Genomic DNA, 24,530 nt, shown 5'->3' on the forward strand with positions numbered 1-24,530 from the left:
AGCTCCATTTTACAGTATGAGCTGCAGCCATTCTAAATGAGAGACAGACCTTCTGTTTTGTCTTATTCTGCTTTTGTTGGTTGTACTCTGTAGTGCCTGAAAGGTCAAAATGCAGATTAAATGCAATCTTATCTAGAAGTAGCCACAGACCATTTCTGAAGTAATGCAAACTAGCACGTTAGCATCACAGTGTTCTCCTGCAAGGTCACCATTTTATAAAAGCAGAACTAAAGTGTTCCTAAGAAGTATGTCATGCTGTAAACAGTTTCTATATGAGGTGATCTTTTCTGCACAAAAGAGTAGCATGGTCTATCCACTTCTTCATATTGCTCCTGCAATTCCAGGATCCATTATTCTGATGCTACTAGCCATCTTCACAGCAAGCAGACGTCATGATAGAAAAGTGGTATGTTTGGTTACAGGAGTAGTGACTCTCCACAAAGTACTTAGATTCGTTACTTCAGATTAACCAGTCAGATATTATTGGGTTCTGATGTCTCCCAGCATTCACTCAGTGTTTGATTTAAGATTTAATTGCAAAATTTTACCAGCATGCTTTATAAAGCAATGACCTGAAAACCAGCTCTGAGTTTTCCTTCTCAAAAATAGCAAGCTCTACTCTGTCAACATGTACAAAATACAGTTCTACTACTTAAAGTTTTGTTAGCATTTGTTTTGTAACCCTCTTTTCATTAGCATTTAGCCTTACAGCAAAGGCTGAGAATAAAGAGGAGACTAAAAAGCTTACTTAAACTCACACACAGTAGTTAGCTATGCCTTCATATTGTGCATTTCTTAGGGTACATCTACACTGCACGATTATTTCGAATTAGCTTAAACCGATATTACAAAACAGATCTAATAAAATCGGTTTAGCGCGTCCACAGTGGGATCCCGAAATCGATTGTTTGCGTCCAGGTCCAAAGCTTGACCGATCGATTTTTCAGAAGCGGTCAACCTATTGTGGGAGCTTTCCTCAGCTATCCCATAAGTTCCCAGCATTTTCTCGTTCCGTTTGGAGCACAGCATGCCTGATGGGGCGAGAAACACTGCCCCGGGTGGATGCTGGGTACAGCTCACCCCTCCCTTTTGTGAACAGGCAGCAGACAAATCCCTTTTGCGCCTTTTTCCGCGAGTGCATTGAGCAAAACGCCTATAGCACAGCAATCTTTCCCTTTTGGTTTTTTCACGTGGGTGGTGGGGGGAATAAAACTGAGGACATGTTCCCTGAAACACGCCAGACATGTGTTTGAACCTACAGACATTTGGGAGTCATCCAAGAATGCAAATAATTTTCACCGAGACTGCTGTGGACTGTCGGGATAGCTGGGAGTCCTCAGTACCCCTCCTCTCTTCCATGAGCGTCCATTTGAGTCTCTGGCTTCCCGTTACGCTTGTCACAAGCGTGTGGTCTATCCTGGAGTTTTTATTCAACGCTTTGGCATTCGTGATTCTGTAACGGAGCTGGGATACAACGGATTTTGTCTCCCCATACAGCGATCAGAGCCTAGTATACTCCCGTACGGTCTATGCTGGAGTCATTTTTCGATTCAAACTAGCATCGCCGCCGTGCTGATTCAGAGCTCCACCGTGGGCAAGCAGGGAAATGTAATTCAAAAGTTCGCAGGGCTTTTCTGTTTACCTGCCGCGCTGCATCCGAGTTCAGTATTGCTGTCCAGACGGTCAATGCTGCACTCTGGATGCCGCCCGGAGCCAATAACGTTGATTTCCGTCCACATGAACCCTAATCCGAGTTATCGCTATCGAATTTAGCGCTACTCCTCTCCTGTTTGGAGAGAGTCCGAATCGATTTAAGGAGCGTTTAAACTCGATATTAATGACGACATCGTGTGAACTGATACAGCGTTAAATCGGTATATCGGCCATTAAACCGATTTAAAGTCGCAGTGTAGACCTGGCCTTAGCTGCTGGTGCCATCTGTAATGTATCACAAGTACTAACTGAAAAGTGCCCTAAAATATCACATCTCCCTCTATCGAGAGACTACCCAAGAATCCTATATGGTTAACCACTAGACAGATCAGCTCTGAAAACAGGTAAACTGCTTTGTTAATTACCAGTGAATTTAAAGTAAGGTTTTACTCTGATTCTTTGCCAGTGAATTGTGGAAGAATTCTGAGTTCTTCTGAGACAGAGGGGGAACTGTGGGAAGGCAGTGGAAGATTAACAGCATTTAGCCTTCATCATCACTGCAAAGTGTACCAGTTACCAGCGCAAGTGAAAGCAGAACCCAGGCTCTAACTCACAGTCCCAGCTATGCCAGGGTAGCCCCAGTTGAAAGCACCATTAAACTTGTGAAAGAGGTGTATAGGTATGGGAACAATACCAAGATGCTAACTCTGCAGAGGAAATATATGTATAGTATATCCAGGGGGCAGTTCTGCTGAGTAAGATACTCTTTTTTCCACGACCACTTGTTCATTTTTTACTTAGCGCTACAGAGCCAGTACAGCTAAAAGGAGGCCGGCTCCTAAGTTTCAATCATTTACACTTGTCTAAAAACTTACTGAATTCAATGGGACTGCTCAAGTGCAAAATCAGAACCTTTATTGACAGTATTATACAAAGAGGAGAGAACAGACTCAGATCCAAGGTTAGCTGGCTGGAGGAGCTAGACATTAAGATATTCTCCAACTTGTTAACTAAGCACATTTGATATGAAAGTCATTGAGAGAATGACTTCTCAGTGCCTTTTAAAAAAACAAAACCAAAAAACAGATTAGATCATATTAGTCTACTCATTTTGACAACATGAATGCATTTTACTGTCTCATGCACTAAAATTCAGAGAAACTGGAAAGAGACCAAGCAGGACTTCCCATGTCTCTGTATGTTGAATGACAGTAGCAGTTAGATACAAGAGATTTGTATGATCTAGCAGACTACTTATAAGTCTGCCTACCAAAAAAGGGGTGGGGTCATGACTACAGGCAGCACCCAGAGAACTACTGCAGGTAATTTAACTCTTATGATGAGACCTGTTACACATTTTAAATTAGCTCATTTTTGTTTCTCATCAGAATAGCCTCTGGGCTATTAGTCTTGCCAGGAAACCTATTAAATGGTCTCAAGCAGCAGTTCCTACCTTTTTCTAAAAGCATCATCTAGAAACTGTATTGAAGAGTTAGTCATTGGAGTCTTTGCTTGTCGGATTAGCCAATGCTTGTCCTAAAAGAGAACACATTAAGATTAGCACAGAAATATAAAATGACCTGTTTTGTTAAGTGCTAAACCTTCATTGAATTGTTAATTGCAATAGGAATAGTTTGAGTGAAGTATTTGCATTATTATGAAGTATTTACATTAAAATAGAAGAGTAACCTGTCACTTTAATAATAGAATCATAGAACTGGAAGGGACCTTCAGAGGTCATCTAGTCCAGTCCCTTGCACTCAAGCAGGACTAAGTATTATCTAGACGGGGATGGGCAAACTCGGGCCATATCTGGGTGGGGAAATTACATGCAGGGCCATGAATGTAAGGCTGTGGCAGGGGGCTGGGGTGCAGGAGGGAGTGGGGGGGTTGGAGGCGTCGTGGTGTGCAGGAAGGGGCTCAGGGCAAGGGGTTGAGGCACAGGAGGGGTTTGGGTGCAGGCTCCAGCCCAGCACCACTTACCTTGAGCAGCAGCGTACAGTGGGGCTAAGGCATGCTCCTGGCCTGCCATGGCCCTGCATTGCTCCCGGAAGCGGACATCACACATGTATGCGGCCCCTGGGAAAAGGGGGCGGGAGTAAGAGGGTTCTATGCATTGCCTTCACTTGTGAGTTCCTCCCCCAAAGCTCCCATTGGCTGCAGTTCCCCATTCCCAGCCAATGGGAGCTGCGGGGGATGGTGCCCGCAGGTGAGGGCAGCACATGGAGCCCTCTGCTCCCTGCTCTCCCAGGGACTGCAGGGATGTGGTGCCAACTGCTTCCAGGAGCGACACAGGGCTAGGGCAGGCAGGGAACATACCTGAGCCCTGCAGCGCCACAGGAGTGGCAATCCTGTGGACTGGATCCACCCCATGGGCCATAGTTTGCCCACCCCTGATCTAGATCATTCCTGACAGGTGTTTGTCCAACCTACTCTTAAAAATCCCCAATGATGAAGATTCTACCACTTCCCTAGGCAATTTATTCCAGTGCTTAACCACTCTGGCAGTTAGGAAGTTTCCTAATGTCCAACCTAAACCTCCCTTGCTGCAATTTAAGCCCATTGCTTCTTGTTGTTTTTAACCTCTGAGGATAGGACAATTTTTCTCCCTCCTCCTTGTAACAACCTTTTATGTACTTGAAAACTGTAACATCCCCTCTCGCTCTTCTCCAGACTAAGAAACCACCCCCCTTTTTTTTATTTTAAACCTTCTTTCATTGGTCATGTTTTCTAGACCTTTAATCATTTTTGTTGCTCTTCACTGGACTTTCCCCAATTTGTCTTTCCTGAAATGTGGCATGCAGAACTGGACACAATACACCAGTTGAGGCCTCATCAGTGCAGAGTAGAGTAGAAGAATTATTTCTTGTGTCTTCCTTATAATACTTCTGTTAATACATCCCAGAATGACGATCGCTTTTTTTTGCAAAAGCACACTGTTGGCTCATGTATAAGTTGTGATCCACTATGACCCCAGATCCCTTTCTGCAGTACTTCTTTCTAGGAAAGTTATTTCACATTTTGTACATGTGCAACTGATTGTTCCTTCCTAAGTGGAGTACTTTGCATGTGTCCTTTGAACTTCATCCTATTTCCCTCAGACCATTTCTCCAGTTTGTCCAGATCATTTTGAATTTTAATCCTATCCTCCAAAGCACTTGCAATCACTTCCAGCTTGGTATCATCCGCCAACTTTATAAGTGTACTCTATGTCATTATCTAAATCACTGATGAAGATATCAAACAGAACAAGACCCAGAACAGATCCTTGCGAGACTCCACTCATTATGCCTTTCCAGCATGACTGTGAACCACTGGTAACTACTCTCTGGGAATGATTTTCCAGCCAGTTATGCACCCACCTTATAGTAGCTCCATCTAGGTTGTATTTCCCTATTTTGTTAATGTGAAGGTCATGCAAGACAGTATCAAAAGCCTTACTAAAGTCAAGGTATACCACATCTACCGCTTCCCCCATATTCACAAGGCGTGTTACCCTGTCAAAGAAAGCTATCAGGTTGGTTTGACATGATTTGTTCTTGACAAATCTATGCTGACTTATTTATCACCTTATCTTCTAGGAGTTTGCAAACTGATTGCTTAATTATTTGCCCCATTATCTTTCCAGGTACAGAAGTTAAGCTGACTGGTCTGTAATTCCCCTGGCTGCCTATTTCCCTTTTTATAGATGGGTACTACATTTGCCCTTTTTCAGTTTTCTGGAATGTCTTCCCTCTTCCATGACTTTTCAAAAGATAATTGCTAATGGCTCAGATATCTCATCAGTCAGCTCCTTGAGTATTCTAGGATGCATTTCATCAGGCCCTGGTGATCTGAAGATAGCTAACTTGTCTAAGTAATTTTTAACTTGTTCTTTCCTTATTTTAGACTCTGGATCCTATCTCATTTTCACTGGCATTCACTATTTTAGATATCCAACTGTCACCAGCCTTCTTGGTGAAAACCAAAACCAAGAAGTCATTAAGCACTTTTGCCACGTCCATATTTTCTGTTATGGTCTTTCGCCCCTCATTGAGTTCAAGTACAGGTGGGAGTTAAACTCAATTTTCCTCTTAGATCATGTACCTCGAGAACTATGACAGTAGGACTATGTAAGTTTCTGCTCAGTTTGAGAGGGACCCTATAGTGTATGTTCACATGGTATCTAGAAGTGAGCCTCCAAGCTTGAGTCCACTGATGTTTGGTAGCAGGGGTTGCACTAGCATGCAAAGAATAGCTGTGCAGACATTGTGGCTTAGGATGGAGCTTGGACTCTCAAGCCCAAGCCCAAACCCACCCCAGGCCATTTTTAGCACTAGCACAAGACTGAGGCTCACTACCACATGCAGTGTAGACATACCCACAGAGAGCAGAAAGTGCCTGGGAACCACTTTAGCGGTCTAGGAAAGACAACTGTGAAGAGAACTGTGCCTGGAGAAAGAGCTGGGGAAGACACTCGGGACTGAGACCAGTGATGATTCTCTAGCTGGCAAGGAGACAGGAAGGAGTCCTGCAAGGGTGTAGTAGAGAACTGCTAGAAGAGGCCTAAGAGATTAGCAACATAAGAAACAGCCTTAGGATAGTGGAGGAGATTATTTTTGGGCTTAGAACAGATTGCTGCCTTTTGACACTATCTAGAGTAGTGGTGCACAAACCCCCTGCACTGAAGGAAAACTATTGAGCCCCTGCAACTGGAACAGTAGGCAGACCGTGGTACAAGGAGAGAAGGTAAGCCCAGGCACTTAGGGCAGGAAACTATCAGGGCCCTACCACAGGGTGAAAGGATTTTATAGCTTTTCATTTGGACTTAACCCCAGAAGGAGAAGGCTTCTTGCTTTGACCAAAAGGCCAAATTATCCTCCTAGCCTGACCATTTTCTTTGGTGAGAAACTGAGGTAACAATCATGAACCTGATTAGGACAGGTAAGCCACACATTCAAGCAGCCAGAAACTCCAGTCAGAATTGTGCTTGTTGCTGTACACACAGGAAGAAAATTAGCCCTGAAAACCTTGCTATCTGAAACCAATACTAATGAAAAGTGAAAGAAAGGGACAAAATCAAGTGTATACAAGTTGTGTAACTTTACACTTTCAGTTTCAAGGTGTAAAGCAACTGAGATCAGCAGAGCTGATTACTTGTTATCCTAAACACCAGCCTGGATTTGGCTTGAGCAGGGTCTTCTCAGTGGTAGAACTTCACCTTTGCAAATTCCACCCCTAGACTCAATCTGAGGCTGTAAGAACTCCTAAATCCTTCTGAGAGTCATGTAATTATGACCATTTAGATTCCCAGTTTATCTATTTTTGCCCAGACTGGGGAGGGTTTGGTGCTGGAGCATGGGGAAGAGCTAATGAATCCAATTTATAACTGAGTTCAATTGCGTGCAGCACCCATGTACCTTTTTGGCAATTGTTCTGTTTCTGTTATTTAAACTAAACACCTAAATGCTTGAGATTTAGCCAAGCAAGAAAGCTGATTTAGGATAATTAAGACCAAATACCTAGTCTGCAGTTACAGACTTGACCAAGAGAACTAAAGATTTATTGAGGAGCTGAAAGTCTTCCTCTTGTCCTGCAGTACTCTGCTCTTCTTAGTCTTACCCCTCCAACCTATTTATGAATTTAGGCCACATTTACAAGATTATTACTGAATTTAACTGAGTTTAGATTAACCAATAGTGAAGGTGAGGGAGTGGGAGGGTCCACAAGGACTCATTACAAACACCCTGTTGCAAATTAGAGGAACAGTCTCACCTATTACAATTCTGTCAACATGCATTTGACTGTTGAGGACCATATGCACCTGTTTCATTTCAGTCTCTAGCTGGGACTAGGGCTATGTCTACACTACAGTCTATGCTGGCAAAATTTATGTCCCTCAGGGATTTGAATATTCCCCCCACCCCAAGCAACGTAAGTTACACTGGCATAAGCACTCATGTGCACAGTACTATGTCACTGGGAGAACTTCTCCCGCTAGCATAGCTTATGCTGCTCACAGAAGTAGGTTTTTTATGCTGATGGGAGAGCTCTCCCCCACTGGCATATAGTGTCTTCACCAGACACTGCCATGACTCAGCTGTACCGATACAGCTGCACCACTGCAGCGGTGTACATATAGACATGGCCTAACATTTCCTTCCTTCTTCCCCTGTTGCAGAATCCTCAATATCTATAGACTGAATAAGTGCTATAAGCACTATGGTTTTCCTTGTGCATTGCACTGCTATACAGTCAAGTGCAGAGGTTTTTGCCTTTGCTCCACATTAAAAGGGCAACTCCCACACTATAAGCCAATCAGCATTGTAATTTTAGCCAGTTGCTGACCAAATAACCACTCCTAGCTTTCTATTTTTAAAGCCCACAACCACTGTAGTAACTAAATCCCAGATAAAACTAAGGATCCTTTTATGGAAAAAAGGTGATTCTCCTTCCTATTGCCTGGTTTAGACACTGTCTTCCCTCTTTCTATTCATGTCTCATCATTATCAAAGGACTTGCAAAAAAAACTGGGTGGTACATCATGCTCTGAACAGTTAAGCTTGGAGTCATTTTAACCTCTTCTAGTAGAGTTCCATGATCTAGAGCCCTTTGCCTTTTGCCCCTGTGCTTCAGTAGTCACAATAGCCCCAATGCACACAGATGTCACTGGGTTGCAAACAGTGAGAAAGTTTGAGATTCCATATAGCCCACTAAGGGACTTCAAGATTTGGACTGGGATTTTGAACCAAAAATCACAGCTGAATGTGTATCTTGGCCCAAAAACAGCCTCAAGAAGGCATCAACATGTCTTACTAACTGCAGTTTATATGGTCTTCTTCAGCCACAGGTAGAGCAAACTGCAAATATCTAGTATGGAGCTGATCACGTGAATTACTGTGGCTGGCTTTTCAGCTAAGAATGACTACAATCTCCTAGCTAAAGTGAACGTATCTTATCCCACTCATTATCCATGTGTTTTATAATAAAACAGATACTAATTCAGCGAGTCTGACCCAAGGCTGCAAACTACCTTGATAACTGAAAGGCAAATATTAAAGGTCAAGTCATTGCCCAGTTACTTCCTTTGACTGCTTCTGTCTTACCACTGGTTTAAGTTTGACTCTGCCAAGAGAGCTGCTTCTCATTTACATTAACTTCATCTGCTGACACCTGGATGGTGCCACCATGTCTACTGAAGAGATGATAAAACTTGATGTCAACAGCACTTGGTGGCATTGGGACCTATGATTCATGATTTAACCAAGAGGTCTTCTAATTAGTTTAGTAAAATTGATGACTGGTAACGTTTTCCATTAAAAAGGGAGTGATTTGAGTCTCTTTGGTAGAGAGAGCAGTGCCCATCAACACCCATCTACTGGCTACTTGACAGAGCAACTTAAGGCATTTTTCTCTTCATTCTGTGTGAAATCTATTTAAAGGTGGCACTCTAGCTGAACAAATTGGCAGATTATGGAAGCACATCATTAGAGTTTATGCACGTGAGTGCAAGATATTCTGGCAGAATAAAGTTCTTAATGGTTTGGAAGCTGAAGGTAAAACATCAGTAAACTTAGTAACAATCATAATTTCTATCCTATTGCATAAATTCACTCCAAAATTGAAGAAACATTAAGTTCTTGAATCTTGAAATATAAGTGTGTAGCAACAGGTGTTTATTACTGAAGGTCAGGATAGCCAGTCTCCTATCATCAATAGGGTTAGAAAAATCAAGTTTTTAAAATGATTGTGATCTTAATCTCAGACGTCCACATCAGATGTTTCACATAAGAGTTGAAAGATTAAGATCACAATCCTTTAAAAATGTGATGCTAGAATCAGACGAGCAATAGAACAACATTAACCCATTCTTCTCACTACTTAAACTTCACAGTGTTACACATCTTAGTCAGACCCACTGTCTGACTATTTCCACCAATTAATGTAGTAATCTGTTTGGATTCTTGCAAATCATCTTACCTTTCCATGAATGTTAAAATTGCCATTTCTTGGTGCACTGACATTCTGGAAACTCTTTTTATATTGAGGAGCAGGTATCCAAGGAGAGTGTGGTGCTGGAGTGGAGATCATCATGAAGAATGGTTCAAAGTTAGATTTATATTCCAAGAAATCCAAGGACATATTAGCCTGCATACACAAAGTTAGTTGTTTAAAAAAAAACTCTCCAAAATAAGTCATAAACCCTCATGTGCTATGAAAACTGTCCAAAAAAGTTAAGACTAGAAGTGTATGAATACAAGAAGTGCTTGTAAACTATTTTACAATCTCATTGATTGCACTTTTATAACCATTTGAAGTAGAACTTGTGATAAATCAATCCCAAATGTTCTGAGTTATTTATAAATCCTGTTTCAACCTAAGATGTCTTTGGTCCCTCACACCTCCAATTGCCTCGGACCTTCATGTCATTCAGAGCTGGAAAGCTTGATGTAAAGAATGACTCAGATCTCTCATCTCACTCAGTCCTTGTATTGACAGAGCTCTCTTTCAAACCCTGCCTTCACTGATTTTTTTTTTTTTCATACTGTTAAGTACAATTCCATTTCATGCCCTTCCTAAATCTTTCTACATTTCAGGGGATATAGAATCCAGATCCTGAATGTATTTTCAGATGGGAATTTGGCAGTTTGTTCTCCTCAGAAGGCAGTCATTCTGCTGGTCAGTGTTTCATTCCCTGCTCTACTGCCGCCAACTTATTTGTTACATTCATCCTGCAAACATGCACTAGTTTGAGGATGATTCACCCTTTTTTTTTTTATTTTAAAGAGGTGATTAGGGAAGAGGCATCAATAGGGTATAGCTTTAAGCTTCATTCACTTGTGCTGCTCCATTTGATCTCCCTCACCAAGCCACTCATTTTCAAGTCTTATCTTGAATACTTCCTGTTCACCTTAGCCTACATGTGACAGCAAGTCTCACTTACTATTCCCTTCAGCCCACTACTGTAGTCTTCCCTTTGCCATTCATTAGAACTAATATTCGGACATGCACAGTTACCACTTACATCTCAGTTCTTCCCTATTCTAGTCTCAGGTTTTTCCTTTTCTGCCTGATTAGTCATCTAGTTCTGCAGTACTCTCTATTCTGCCTCTGAAGCGATGGACTAAGAACTCTACATAAACAGATAGTTTCTTTCAAAAGGACAATAGACAATTAAAATCAATTATAGATTTTGTCCCCCCCCCCCAATAGAGCCTTACTGAACTCAAAGCAAGTTAGAATAAGATTAGTGGTCTACAGGACTCCTGTCAAAGAGGCAAATACTGCAGCTATTGACAGAAGACTGGTGTGTGGTAGTCTGATGCTATATGTGACCACATTAATAAATTATCTTCCACACAGTTCACGATATGTCAATACCTCCTCAGAAGTCTGTGTAGTGAAGCGCTGTTTTCTGTCAGTCCAGAATCCCCACTGCTTTATGGCCAAAAGTAACAAGCTAGCAGGCACCAACACTTAGCCTTTTTCAGAATCACTAACCCAGACAAGGTTAATTTGAAATATTTAACATTAAATCACACAGCTTCATTAACTATCTGTGTGAAGAGAACCCTCCTGCCCTGCTATACATTCTCAGGACAGTTCTCTGTCGATACTGTTGTAAAATGCTCCATACCCTTTTAGTATCTTTGGTATTTCTAAATTGCCTATCACTTTGGTGAATGAAGTACAGGTAGGAACTGAAGCATAAGTCAAATGTAAAAGTCCCATTCAATTACATCACATGAAGGCAGATAACTAAGCATTTTACAACAGTATTGATAGAGAACTGTTCTGAGAATGTATAGCAGGGCAGGAGGGTTCTCCTCACACAGATAGTTAGTGATCCTATGTGATTTAATAAGCATCACAGAAACTTGGTGGAATGACGACAATCAATGGGACACAGCAGTACCACAGTATGAAATAGATAGGAATGAAATAGCAGCTTGTAGTGCCACTCCCCCACCCACACATGTGAAAGAAAGCACAGAGTCAGATATAATAAAAAAATTAAAATGAATCAAACTACTGCAGGATCTCCATGGATAGAAATTCCATGCTTGAATAATAAGAGTATAGCAGGAGGAATATACTACTGAGCACCTGACCAGGATGGTGACGGTCATTGTGAAATGCTCAGAGAGATTGGAGAGACTATAAACACAGAAAACTCAATACTAATGAGCGATTTCAACTGTGCCCAGTCAATATGGGGATGCGTCACCTCGGGATGGGATGCAGAGAAAAAGCTTCTAGACACTGTTAATGATTGCTTCTTGGAGCAGCTAGTCCTGGAACCCACAAGGGGAGAGGAGACTCTTAATTTAGCCCTAAGTCAAACACAAGGCCTGGTCAAAGAGGTGAAAACAACAGAACAGCTCAGTAATAGCGACCATAATATAATTAAATTTAATATCCTTGTGGTGGTGGTGGGGAAATAGCAAAGAAGCCCACCACAGCTGCATTTAACTTCAGAAAGGGGAACCACACAAATGAGGAAGCTAGTTAAATGGAAATTAAAACAGTCACAAGAGTAAAATGTCTCAATGGAAAGTTGAAAAATCACCACAACAGAGGCTCAAATTAAATGTATATCCCAAATTAAAAAAAAACCAATACAAGGAGCAAAATGTCACCATGGCTAAATAGAATAAGAGAGGCAGTTAGATGCAAAAAGGCATCCTTTAACAAACTGGAAGTCAAATCCCAATGATAAAAATAGAAAGGAGCATAAACTCTGGCAAGTCAAGTGTAAAAGTATAATTTGGTACGCCAAAAAGTCTGAAGAGAAAACCAGCAAAAGACAAACAATCCCCACTCCCCAGTACAGTAGAACCTCAAAAAAGACACGAACACCAGGGTAACCAATCAGGCAGCAGCAGAGATTAACAAAAAAGAGCAAGTACTGTACTGTGCCTGTATTTCATCTTAACGGTAGGCACATCTGGGCAGCTGCCCCCACCCCACCTCATAGACAACCACTTACAGCAAGACGCTGGAGCTGCCAGGCCAACGCAGCCAGAGACAGTGGAGCAGGAGCAACGCTGGGGTCTGTCCAGCTTGCACACACCCCCGGGAGGGGGACGTGGTTTTTACCTTCCCCTCCCCGGCCAAGAGGGGGACGCATTGTTTTTACCCCCATTCTCCCGGCTAGGACCATGCTGTTTTCTCACACATGCCCCCTCCTCCCCCCGCCAGGGCTGACTAGGTTGCTCAGCTGCTGCTGTATCCTAGCTTGGAGCATGAGCTGCTGGATCTGGAGCCTGAACTGCGCTTTGTTCAGAGCTACAAACATTTCAGAGTTATGGACAACCTCCATTCCTGAGGTGTCCGTAACTCTGAGGTTCTATTGTACATCAGAAGCAGGAAGCCTGCCAAACAGTCAGTGAAGCCACTGGATGATCAAAATGCTAAAGGAGCACTCAAGGAAGACAAGGTCATTACAGAAAAGCTAAATGAATTCTTTGCCTCTGTCTTCACTGTAGAGGATATAAGGGAGATTCCCACAACCGAGTCATTCATTTTAGGTGACAAATCGAAGGAACTGTCCCAGTGTGAGGTGTCAATAGAGGTGGCTTTGGATCAAATTGATACTTTAAACCATAATAAGTCACCAGGACCAGATGGTATTCACCCGAGTTCTGGAGGAACTCAAATATGGAACTGCAGAACTAGAAACTGTGGTATGTAACTTATTACTTAAATCAGCCTCTGTACCAAATGACTGGAGGATAGCCAAGGTGATGCCAATTTTTTAAAAAGGCTCCAGAGATGATCCTGGCAATTTCAGGCTGGAAAGCCTAATTTCAGTACCAAGCAAATGGTTGAAACTACAGAAAGGAACAGACTTATTAGACACACAAATTGTGTTAACCTATTGGGGGGGAAGAGTCAACAGGGCTTTTGTAAAGGGAAATCATCCCTCACCAATCTCTTAGAATTCTTTGAGGGGGTCAAACAAACATGTGAACAAGGGCAATTCAGTGGAAATAGCCTTTCAGAAAGGCTTTGACAAGGTCCCTCACCAAAGGCTCTTAAGCCAACTAAGCAGTTATGGGATAAGAAGGAAGGTCCTCTCAAGGATCAGTAATTGGTTAAAAGAAAGGAAACAGGGTAGGAATAAGTAGTCAGTTTTCAGAATGGAGAGAGGCAAATAGTCTCCCTCAGAGATCTGTACTGGGATCAGTGCTGTTCAACTTATTCATAAATGATCTGGAAAAAGGAGTAAACAGTGAGGTGTCAAAGATTGCAGATGATACAAAATTACTCAAGATAGTAAAGACCAAATCAGATAGGGAAGGGTTACAAAGAGATTTCAAAAACTGAGTGTCTGGGCAACAAAATGGCAGATGAAATTCAGTGTTGATAAATGAGAAGTAATACATATTGGAAAACATAATCCCAGCTGTACATACAAAACGGAGTCTAAATTAGATGTTACCACTTAAGAAAGATCTTGGAGTCATTGTGGATTGTTCTATGAAGACATCTGCTCAGTGTGCAGTGGCAGTTAAAAAGCTAACAAAGTCAGGATCCATTAGGAAAGGGACAGATAATTAGATAGCAAATATCATAATGCCCTTATATAAATCCATGATACACCCCACTTTGAACACTCTGTGCAGTTCCTGCTCACCCCTATCTCAAAAAAAGATAGATCTAAGAAACAAAGAAGGTACAGAGAATGGCAGCAAAAATGATTAAAGGTATGGGACAGCTTCCCTATGAGAAGAGATTAAAAAGACTAGGACTGTTCAACTTGGAAAAGAAATGACTAAGGGGCAGATATGATAGAGGTCTATAAAATCATAAATGATGTGGAGAAAGTGACTAAGGAAGTATTGTTTACCCCTTCATACAACACAAGAACCAGGGGTCACCCATCAAATTGATAGGCAGAAGGTTTAAAAACAAACAAAAGAAAGTACTTCACACAATGCACAGTCAACTTGTGGAACTTGTTGCCAGGGGATGTCGTGAAGGCCAAAAGTATACCTGGGGCAAAAAAAAGCATTAGATAAGTTCATGAAGAACAGGTTCATCAGTGGCTATAAGCCAAGATGGTCAGGGATACAACTCCATGCTGTGGGTGTTCCAAAGCCTCTGACTGCCAGATGCTGGGACTAGCTGACGGGAAAAGGATCACTTGATCATTGCACTGTTTCAGGTTTGGCCAACCTGTGGCTCCAGAGCCACATGCAGCTCTTCAGATGTTAATATGCGGCTCCTTGTATAGGCACAGACACCAGGGATGGAGACATAGGCGCCAGCCTTCCAGTGTGCCAGGGGCGTGCTCACTGCTCAACCCCTGGCTCTGCCCTCACTCCACCCCTCCCCGAGCTCTCCCCTGCTGCGCCTTTGCTTCCCCCCCCCGCCCCCCCCAGCCTCCTACATGCCACAAAACCACTGATCAGCAGGGCTGGGATGTGCTGGGTGGGGGGAAAGATGATGTGGGGGCTGCTGAGGTATTACTGTGGCTTTTTGGCAATGTACATAGGTAAATTGTGGCTCCTTCTCAGGCTCAGGCTGGCCACCCCTGCCATGTTCTGTTCATTTCCTTTGAAGCATCTGGAATTGGCAACTGTCTGAAGACAGGGTACTGGGCTAGATGGACCATTGGTTTCACCCAGGATGGCCATTCTTAAGTTCTGATGTTAATAGAGGTCTCTCAAAATCAAAGATAGACATACTGTAACATCTAAAAACAAATGAGAGCTAGTTGTAACTGAGTTACAACAACAGTTTGCTGAAGTGAAGCACATCCTCTTAGGTCTTAAGCCAAATTGCCATTTCACAGGTTGGCACTTGTTCTAAATGGAAGTCTATGACCTACCAATTAGCAACATTTTGGTCAAGCATCCTGAACTACCACTGAAGTCAGTGTTCACCTCCAGATCTAGCCCTTGGCTAACAGCTATCTAACAATTTCGTTTTCCTATATTTGCATATACAACCTTGCCCTCCTTAAGTAGAGCTGGAATCTGGCTCCACTGGTTATGCCTGAAGTAAAGACAACACCAAGATTAGGCAATATCCATTCAGTAACACAACCAGGCATAAAGTAGTGTTTGGTCACAAATGGAACAGTAATGCAGCTGTTGTGATGTTGCTTACCAGTACATCTGTCAGGTAATCTGCACTGTAGTTTTCACCATGCCTTTGTGCTTTTCCATTTACTGAAAGAGTATAATTATAGTACTTTGAATTTTTTTCCTGTGAGAGAAGAAAAAGATATCACTTACATAAAAAGACAAGAATCTACTATTTCATTAACCACTTTAAATAAACTAAGTTGTCAGCAAGTATTTGTTAAGCCTGATTTTATCAATTTGTCCAATTTAAGTATTTGTAGTATGTGCACTGCAAAAGGCCTACAAGCTTTGCTTTTTGTAAAACCAAAGTGATTCTATACTATAATAATGGCAAGTTTTTCTTTGTTGAAATCAGGTTTTCAGATACTTCTCTTCATTAGAAATACCTCCTCATCAATATCAACAGCCTCCAAACAAAGTTGAGAAAATGCAACACGCTATGAAGGAAGGGAATTTCCTCTTTTAGTTAACAGAAGCATGCAAAAAAAGCAGACTGGTTCTTAGATTCAGCACAATTAAGCTAGATTTACTTTTGTAAAGTATCTACAACCAGGTATTTAATAGGAGCTGTCACATACCAAAGCATACCAAAAACTCCATCCAGGAGGAACGTGGCCTATTCCCCCTGCATCTTCTGCTCCATACTGAAAAAAAAGGGAAAAAAAAAGTAAAGTGACCCAGCACAGTCTCAGATATGACAGATACACACTGACTTGTACAACATACAAATCCTCCTACATTAAAAGGTTACAAAGTCAAACAATATCAGATTTACAGTTGCCCATGCAACATTAATTCTATCCCCTTGTACATCCAACCTGTGCACCAAACTATACAGGAGTCCTGCAAAAAATATAGTATATCATCATATTAAAGACTATTAAATGCATACACACAGTGGGTCAAGCCTAACTTCTGAATGCTCGACTTTGCAAAATGTTCTTTTAATTAAAGTGTTTGTATGTAGTTTTTTAAAAAGGAAAAATTAAATTATATACAATTAACAATTCCCTCCCCAACCCGCAGATGTATCATCAGTAAGAGATTTGAAATCGTTTCTTCTCTCTCTTGCCAGAACCTCCTGGATCATGTGGTGTCTATGGTAGGGCATGTGCTGGGTTTTCCCCCCCATCTAGAGAAGTCCAGTCCCACATCCCTTCCCCAAATATAATCCTCAAATTCTAGTACTCCTGAAGTAGAAGACTAAACTACTGACTCTCTCAGTATGTCTGTTAGTCTATAAGGTGCCACAGGACTCTGTTGCTTTTTACAGATCCAGACTAACACAGCTACCCCTCTGATACTTGACTCTGAAGACCACCAGTTAAATGGATGCTGATACTTTGGCCAAACTAAGCTGAGAAAAGTTGGGTTGCATGTCTTATTTCCTCCATTCCTTTAACAATTCTGAGAAGGAACTTTTCATCTAAACAGTAGGATTTTAAATATTATGGGGGTTTATTTTATCTACTGAAATAAGGATTAAGACTTTATTTCACAAAGTTACTTTCAGTACAGGCAATTCAGCTGTGTCACGGCAAATATGAGTAAGATATACCTCATTTAAATACTTCCCAGCAAAGAATGTTTGATAGCCACACATGGACTTGAGGAGAGCTGGGAAAGTATATGGTTCCTGTATTTTCTGCCATGATTTGCTGCTGCAGTTTCCCTCCAGAGTGTTATTGACAACATGATGATTATGTGGGTACTTTCCTGTTAAGATGCTAGCTCTGCTGGGACAGCACAATGCACTGGGCACATACTAGAACACAGAATGAAAAAATACACATTGTAAATTGACTCTTTGGGAAAAAAAAAAAAATCTAGTTTTTAGCCAATAGAAAAAGACATTAAAAGATATGCAAATAAGTCACTCACATCACATAGATCAGATTACTCCCATTTATTTAGCCATATAGAACTACAACCCAAATATTTTTATCAATTAGAGGTTGCACCTGGGATCGGGTTTATATTTTCTGTAGAGTTTACAATTTAGAAAATGCATGCTATACACGCAGCAGAAAGCACCAGTTATTTGAGAATGAACAATTATTTAAATACTACTACTACTTACTGTAACAATTCCAGTAAACAAGAATGGGGAACCATTAGTCAATTTTCAAACCTGTATAAAGCCAAATCTTTGAAAGATTTCCTTATTAGTTTATAGCCAAAACTTTCATTTTCTAAAAATATTCATTAAATTAAGTGTTCTGAAATGTCCCATCCCAGGCACAGAAAGTTATCTTGGGTCCGATCCATACCTTACCACAGAAATTAATCTGCCCCCTTGTATTCTCCATATTTAAGTTGAAACTAAACCTACTTCAGAGCCAAATTAGAGATTACGTCTGTTATACCATTACAACCATGGGTATACAACAATAGCTTCAATAAATACATGCCACTGAAGGTTACAGAAGTCAATGTCACCACTTACTGCATTTGAGAAGCTTATCCCCATCTCTGCAATAAGGGCACTGGTCTTCTTTAGCGGTGTCTGTAACAGAGGTAGTAACTAGTACAATGAGCTAAAAATATCTGCATACTGAAATGCTAGTGTGCTATCTAAACTGGCAACCTTAAGTTGATTTTCATGGGAGGCATTTATAGAGTACCAATCACCACAGTACTTAAGCATTGGCTAGACCAAACCAATGCCTCCATTCTTTGCAGTGAAACTTCAAACCCTACATCTAAAATGCAAGGCTAAAGTTATCAAAATTCTTAATTTACTTTATGCAATTTTGACAGAATTCTCCTTTTAAGATATTACCCAATGTTTCTTCATTCAAATGGATCAATCAGACATCATTTGCTAGCCAGAAAATGGAGTTTTGTTTTTCTTAAAATGCCCTTTTTCATCCTGGAGCCAGGCTGCTACAATCTCTTAGTGTGACTTGATTCCTCATATATAGTTAGTGAAACAATCTTTCAAAATGTCATCAAAACTAAGTAGCCCAGGCATAAGATTTACTTTCCCATCCTCATGGAAATGAAAACCCTAATATTTTACTCTATTAAAAACAGGTACTCACCCTGGGCAAGTAGAATTTAAAGACTACAGTAAAATGAGCCTTTTTGGGATCTTTGAAAGAAAAGTGCTCTAAGGAAGGAACATTCATTGTTTAATTTGTGGAATCTGTCAATCATAGGACCTATTTCTGTTTTAATGAAGCACTCAACATCCCAAGTGAAAAACTAGTACAGATATGTTAATTAAGTGATCCTGATGTAATAAACACTATGCATATAGCAAACCAAATGTGGGTTGATGCTGGCCAGTTAAAGACAGTCATCTGCAAATCCTAACATTCTGGACTGATGAAGACCTGTTACTTCAGGGTGTGAGGAAAAGTGAACACATATACTAGAGAGAGTAAAAACTAATTCATCCATGCTTGTCTCATGACAGGGCCAGACTTACAGAACACTGTCAGTCTTGGTCAAGAATTCATTCCCAGCACAATAAGAAAGACAAACTCAAACTACCTCTGCCCTTAACATCTAGAACTGTGGACTAGGAAGAAGGAAATTATTTTCTTCATTGCCCAACTAGTGTGAAGAGCAAACGACAGGAAGAATAAAATATGAAAAGACGGGGATTTTTTTTAGAGTGTTTAGTCCAAAGCACTGAGAATTTTCTTATTACCTCTCTCTTTATATTGATAACTAAGTGTGAAGTTCTGAATGCACTAGTTCCCATCCCAAAAGACATAAGATTTATACAAACTGAAGAGAAAGCACAGCTTTTACCTCATGTTCTTGGGAAACAGTGCAGAACTTGCACCCCAAAATGCAATATGTTGCCTTTCTGATAATTGCGTCTCAATATTTGCCCTACAAATTAAACCCCCATGAAGTCCCGCTTGCAATAATCCAAAGAAGCAGGGTCACATAAAGGCACTGGCAGAATTAAAAAGCCATTTCCATTTACACTCTATTCTAGCTGATACTATGGACTTTCTAGAGGAGAGCTGACACTCAGCCTAACAAAGCGGCAAACAAGACCAATACCATCCGTTCTGTCAGGGACGCTGCACTAGCAACGAGTCCCCGGTAAGCCAGCGCACACGGCTTCCTTGGGTGAGAGGCGACATCCCGGCCCAGACACACACCAGAGGGAAGTTGCACGACAGCTTCCAAACACCTGTTATGCAGCCAGATACCCCCCTTCAAAGTGGTCTGGGCTCAAGGCGCTTTTCCCTCTGCCAAGATTCAGGGGCCCCACTGCCAAAGCGGGGATGAGCGGCCCTGGGCGCAGCAGAGCCCCTCCCTTCCCTCCGGCGAGGTAACTGCAAGGGGGGCGTCTGCCCCACCGAGCCCCCGCACAGTCCCGCCCCTCACTGCGAGCCGGGTCAGGCCAGGAGCAAACGCTGCCGCGCCCCGCGGGCTCGAGCGCGGCACTGCCTGCGCCCGACACCGCGAGGCCCACGCGTGACACAGCCGGAGGCAGGATCACCCCGGGCAGGGGGTAGACCCCGCAATGGGGACACAGGCCCCCCAAGCCCAGGAAGGGGGCCGGGCGCTAGGAAGCTCAGGTTACCATGCCGCCCAGGCAGACATCCTGGTCATCGGTGAGGATCAGCACCACGCTGGGCTTCCGCGTCCCGCTGGTCCCGGCCGCCTGCGCGCAGCCCCAATCGCGGCTCAACACCAGCAGGAGCGCGGCCAGGACCAACCCCTGCACCGCGGGAGACATCGCACAGGACCCGAGCGCAGCACGGCAGCCTCCGTCCCGGCGCGATCCCAGACGAGCGCAGAACGAAACCGATCCAAGCGCCGCCCCGCCCTCGGCATATGACCAGGGAGAGCAGCAGGCTGTCACGTGACCGTCCCGGCTTCAGCAGCGGCCTTGACCGCTAGGGGAGCAGCCTACTCCAGCCCCAGCCTCGCTCCGCCCTCAGCCTCATTCCCATCTCCTCGGACAGTCCCCTCCCCCTCCCCGCCTCACTCCCATCCCCTCAGCCCGCCCTGCACCTGACTCATTCCCATCCCCTCAGTGACCTCTGGCCCCACTCCTACACCTGCTCAGCCAGCCACTGCTTTGGTGCTTCACTTCCACACCCCTCAACCTGCCATGCTCTCTCCTGCCTCACACCAACGCCTCAAACTGGCTTACAGTAGAGTGACCAGATGTCTTGATTTTATAGGGACAGTCCCTATTTTTGGGTCTTTTTCTTATATAGAGTCCTATTACCCCCCACCTCGTCCTGATTTTTCACATGTGCTGTCTGGTCACCCTAGCCTACAGTGCCTCATTCCCAACCCCAAACTGCCCCAACCACACCTCACTGTCCCCCCTCATAGGTGGCATCCAGCCGCAGCGTGTAGTCTGGGTTTTCTGACATATGCTTTTTCAGACCTAGGGTGTCCAGATGTCTTGATTTTATAGGGACAGTCTGGCTATTTGGTGCTTTGTATTACACATGTGCCTGTTACCCCCATCCCGTCCTGATTTTTCACACTTGCTATCTGGTCATCCTACTTGGACCTGGTGCTGCTCCTGGAGATTGGGACCCCGTTAGGCAGGCTTGCCAAGCCCCTGCATTTGGTGTCACCCTGCTGGGAGACAGCCAGGTGAGGGACGCAGGTCCACAGTGTCCATAGAGCCAGTGACTGCCCACCGCAGCACTATGATTGACATTGTTGGTACTCCACGCTTCAAGCCATACAGCCACTGCTGCATGCTGGGTAAAGCTAGCAACTGGCCTGTGCTGAACCAGTGGGTCTTTTTCACAAGGCACCATGACCACACACCTGCTTGGGATGCTGGGATTTCTCCCTCTGACCCCAGGTATTCACCTTGGGTGTCCTTGTCAGATGTCCTGAGCTCCCACATTTCCAATTCAAGTGAATAGCAGCTGTGGGTGTTCACCTCCTCTTTAAAACCTTCCTGCCTGAGTGCCTAGCTCAGTGTTCTATACTGCTGCCCAGCACTGCAGTATCTGGAACCCTCCACTTAAAAACAATAACCATTGCAAAGTCCCTAAGGGACATCATGGAACCTCTGGCTCTTCTCTTTTGAGAGTAAAAAAAATCTGTTTGTGGTAGGATTATTGTTTTTATTATTTGTTTTGGTTAATTGACTTTTGTTTCTTGGTGTTGGTCTTGTTTGTTTTTGTTGTTTTTAATTTTGTTTGTTATACTACCAAAAGGTGTCCTTTAAAAGAAACCAGCTCCACTAAATGAACTTCTAACATCATGATATTTATGAGGTTTGTGCTTGTTATTCTATTCTACTCTGTTTTTTATTTGTCTCTTATGACAGAAGTATCTGAACACTTTCCACTAGTGCATTAAGCAATATAACTAACATCCGTCACATGTGATACACAATGTAGTGTTTTGTCTTGGTAGCTCTTTTTTGTACATGTGTACATGCCACTGCAAAATTCCTTTCGGTAACAGGTAATGTTAACAACCCTCTTTTCAAAGATGATCCGGAGGGTTATGATGTGTCAACAACTGCTTATCCTCCCTGAGGAATTCTAAATAGGATGCCATGTGAGATTCCCACAGATAGAATTATGTCTTATGATGATAGGTATTGTTTGAGTGTGAGGATGACTATTTGGGATCCCACTAAATGCAAGTGAGTTGAAAGAGCTGTTTATGATATCTAGTGATAGTGTTTTTTCAAAGTGAAGGTGGAAAAGTGGATGTATATAGCTCCTAATTCTGCCCCAACTGAAGGAAGAGATAAGGTGGGTGACGTAATATCTTTTATTGGATCAACTGCTGTTGGTGAAAGAGAGAAGCTCTGTGTAGCTCTAAAGCTTGTCTCTTTCACCAGCTTGAAGTTGGTCCAATATATTACCCACCCATCTTGTCTCGCTAATATCCTGGGACCAAGACTGCTACAACAGCACTACAAACAACCCATTGAAGGAGGTCACTGGCAAAAATCCTGTTGACTTCAATGGGAGCTGGCACAGGTTCAGAGACTAAGGGCATGTCTACATGCAGAAATCTAACAGCACAATTATACTGGTATCCTGGTGTACCAGGATAATTATATCATTATAGATATACCAGTATAATTCTTCTTGTAGACACTCTTATTTCAGAATAACCATAACTAAGGCTAAGATTATGTCACAGAGGTCATAAAAGTCACAGAATCTGCAGAGCCTCCATGACATTTTCCACTTCAGCCCCGGGTGATACCAGTCAACTCTGTGTTCTTGGGGAACCAGGGCACAGTATCCAGCCTGTCTGACTCATGAAGGACACCCCCTCTCCGCAGCCTCTGCTTGAACCAAAACCGATCAGAGAAAAGACTTGCAGTGAAGGGCAGTGGGAGACACACCTAGTCCCCTCCTTGTAAGGGTGACAGGATTAAGGCAACTCCCCTCGCCTCATCTGTATCAAAGATGGGACAGGGAGGCATCTCCATTAGCAGGGCCAGCTCTACCATTTTTGCCGCCCTAAGGAAAAAAAAAGAAAAGCCGCTTGGACTGTGCTGCCCCAAGAATGCACGGAATGGCGCTTCTTAGCATGTGCCACCCAGGCACATGCTTCCTCCACTGGTGCGTAGAGCCAGCACTGTCTATTAGCATACCGAATGGAGAACAGAGATTACAAAGAAAGAACCACACTGAACTCTGGGACGAGAAAAGCTGGGAAGCATTGCATCATGGGGGATCTCTGCTCCAGATGTTAATGAACCTACATTTACACATATCCAGCTCAACAGTTATCAGGCCAATTCTAGTGATGAATCCTTGATTGATATCCAAAATACTGAAGCAGCCTAATTGCGTTGTGAGCTCCCTGGAAGGAACACCACCCATTGCTGGGAGTGATCAGCTCCTATTGTCTAACCTAAAGAAAACCCTTGAGTCATCAGTTTACCCATAAACAAATCTAGTGTTCTCCCTTGAACCATTGTTGTTTCCCTACAAAAAAACCCCTACACACGCTCAAGTAAGTGTTCTGATGCATGGATCCAAACTCTGCATCAGTTCCACTGGGATTTCATCTTCTCCTGACTGATTGTGCTGGGGCCTCTGCATGTCTCCAGTGCTCAGGACCCTTAGCTACCACCATCACCTGGGAACCCCAACCAGTCCAAGCTTCATGGAGTGGTGAGATCCCCGTCTCTCTCTCTCTCTGTTTTCTTTTCTACCTCAGGTATAACTTTCTAACCCTCATTTGTTTGATCAGGTATAGTTGTCTATATATGACTTTTGTGATCTTTAATAATGTAACTATTGTTTGTTTCGGCTCTCCTTGTGTGGTTATCACTATTATTCAATAAATAATCTTTATGGTTAAGCTGGTTGCTTCCCTCTCCCTCTGAACTTTACTCTTTTGTGGTTTTTGCTTTCCCATTTACTCTGCAGCAACGCTCCTCTTACCTAAGCTAAAGATCCCTGTAGCGCCCCAAAATGCTGTGGGGTTTCTCATCAAGTGGGTTACTACCATTACAATTGTAATGTGAAAGCGGGGATAGGGATGTGCTAAGCCTGTGACATACGAGGGTGGCAGCTTGGAAATGCTGCTCGACTCAGACTGTCGAGTCCAGGGGCATATAAAGGTGGCAGCTTGAAAGTGCTGCTTGACACAGTCCGCTGAGTCCAAGGACATGTAAGAGGTCAGCTTGAGAGTGCTGATTGACTACTCGGACTGGCTCTGTTAATATGTTTTTCTATGTTCATCTGGTTCTGGGGCTGAAGGAGTCCAGCCTTGGGGAACCTGGGTCCTACAGGATAGCTCCATTGGGAGGGGACTTGCAGAAGGGAGAAGTAGAGCTCCATATGAAAACACAAGTGACATGAGCAGTACATTAAT

The 24,530-nt window shown here is 43.0% G+C and overlaps 1 protein-coding gene across 1 annotated transcript in view; it reads right to left on the reverse strand.

The window, feature by feature from the left end:
- GNS (glucosamine (N-acetyl)-6-sulfatase) overlaps window positions 1-20,567 on the reverse strand; it is a 33,741-nt gene extending 13,174 nt beyond the window's left edge. Inside the window, exons 1-7 of the mRNA XM_032775237.2 lie at window positions 20,281-20,567; window positions 18,175-18,234; window positions 17,287-17,493; window positions 16,307-16,372; window positions 15,751-15,849; window positions 9,613-9,780; window positions 3,107-3,189 (exon numbers count right to left, since the gene is read on the reverse strand). Coding sequence (XP_032631128.1) covers window positions 3,107-3,189; window positions 9,613-9,780; window positions 15,751-15,849; window positions 16,307-16,372; window positions 17,287-17,493; window positions 18,175-18,234; window positions 20,281-20,436 — 839 coding nt within the window. The 5' untranslated portion in view covers window positions 20,437-20,567. The remainder of the gene's footprint in view (window positions 1-3,106; window positions 3,190-9,612; window positions 9,781-15,750; window positions 15,850-16,306; window positions 16,373-17,286; window positions 17,494-18,174; window positions 18,235-20,280) is intronic.
- Between the last annotated feature and the right edge of the window lie 3,963 nt (window positions 20,568-24,530).

The sequence above is a fragment of the Chelonoidis abingdonii genome, chromosome 1 (assembly GCF_003597395.2).
Source record: "Chelonoidis abingdonii isolate Lonesome George chromosome 1, CheloAbing_2.0, whole genome shotgun sequence".
Lineage (NCBI taxonomy): Eukaryota > Metazoa > Chordata > Testudines > Testudinidae > Chelonoidis > Chelonoidis abingdonii.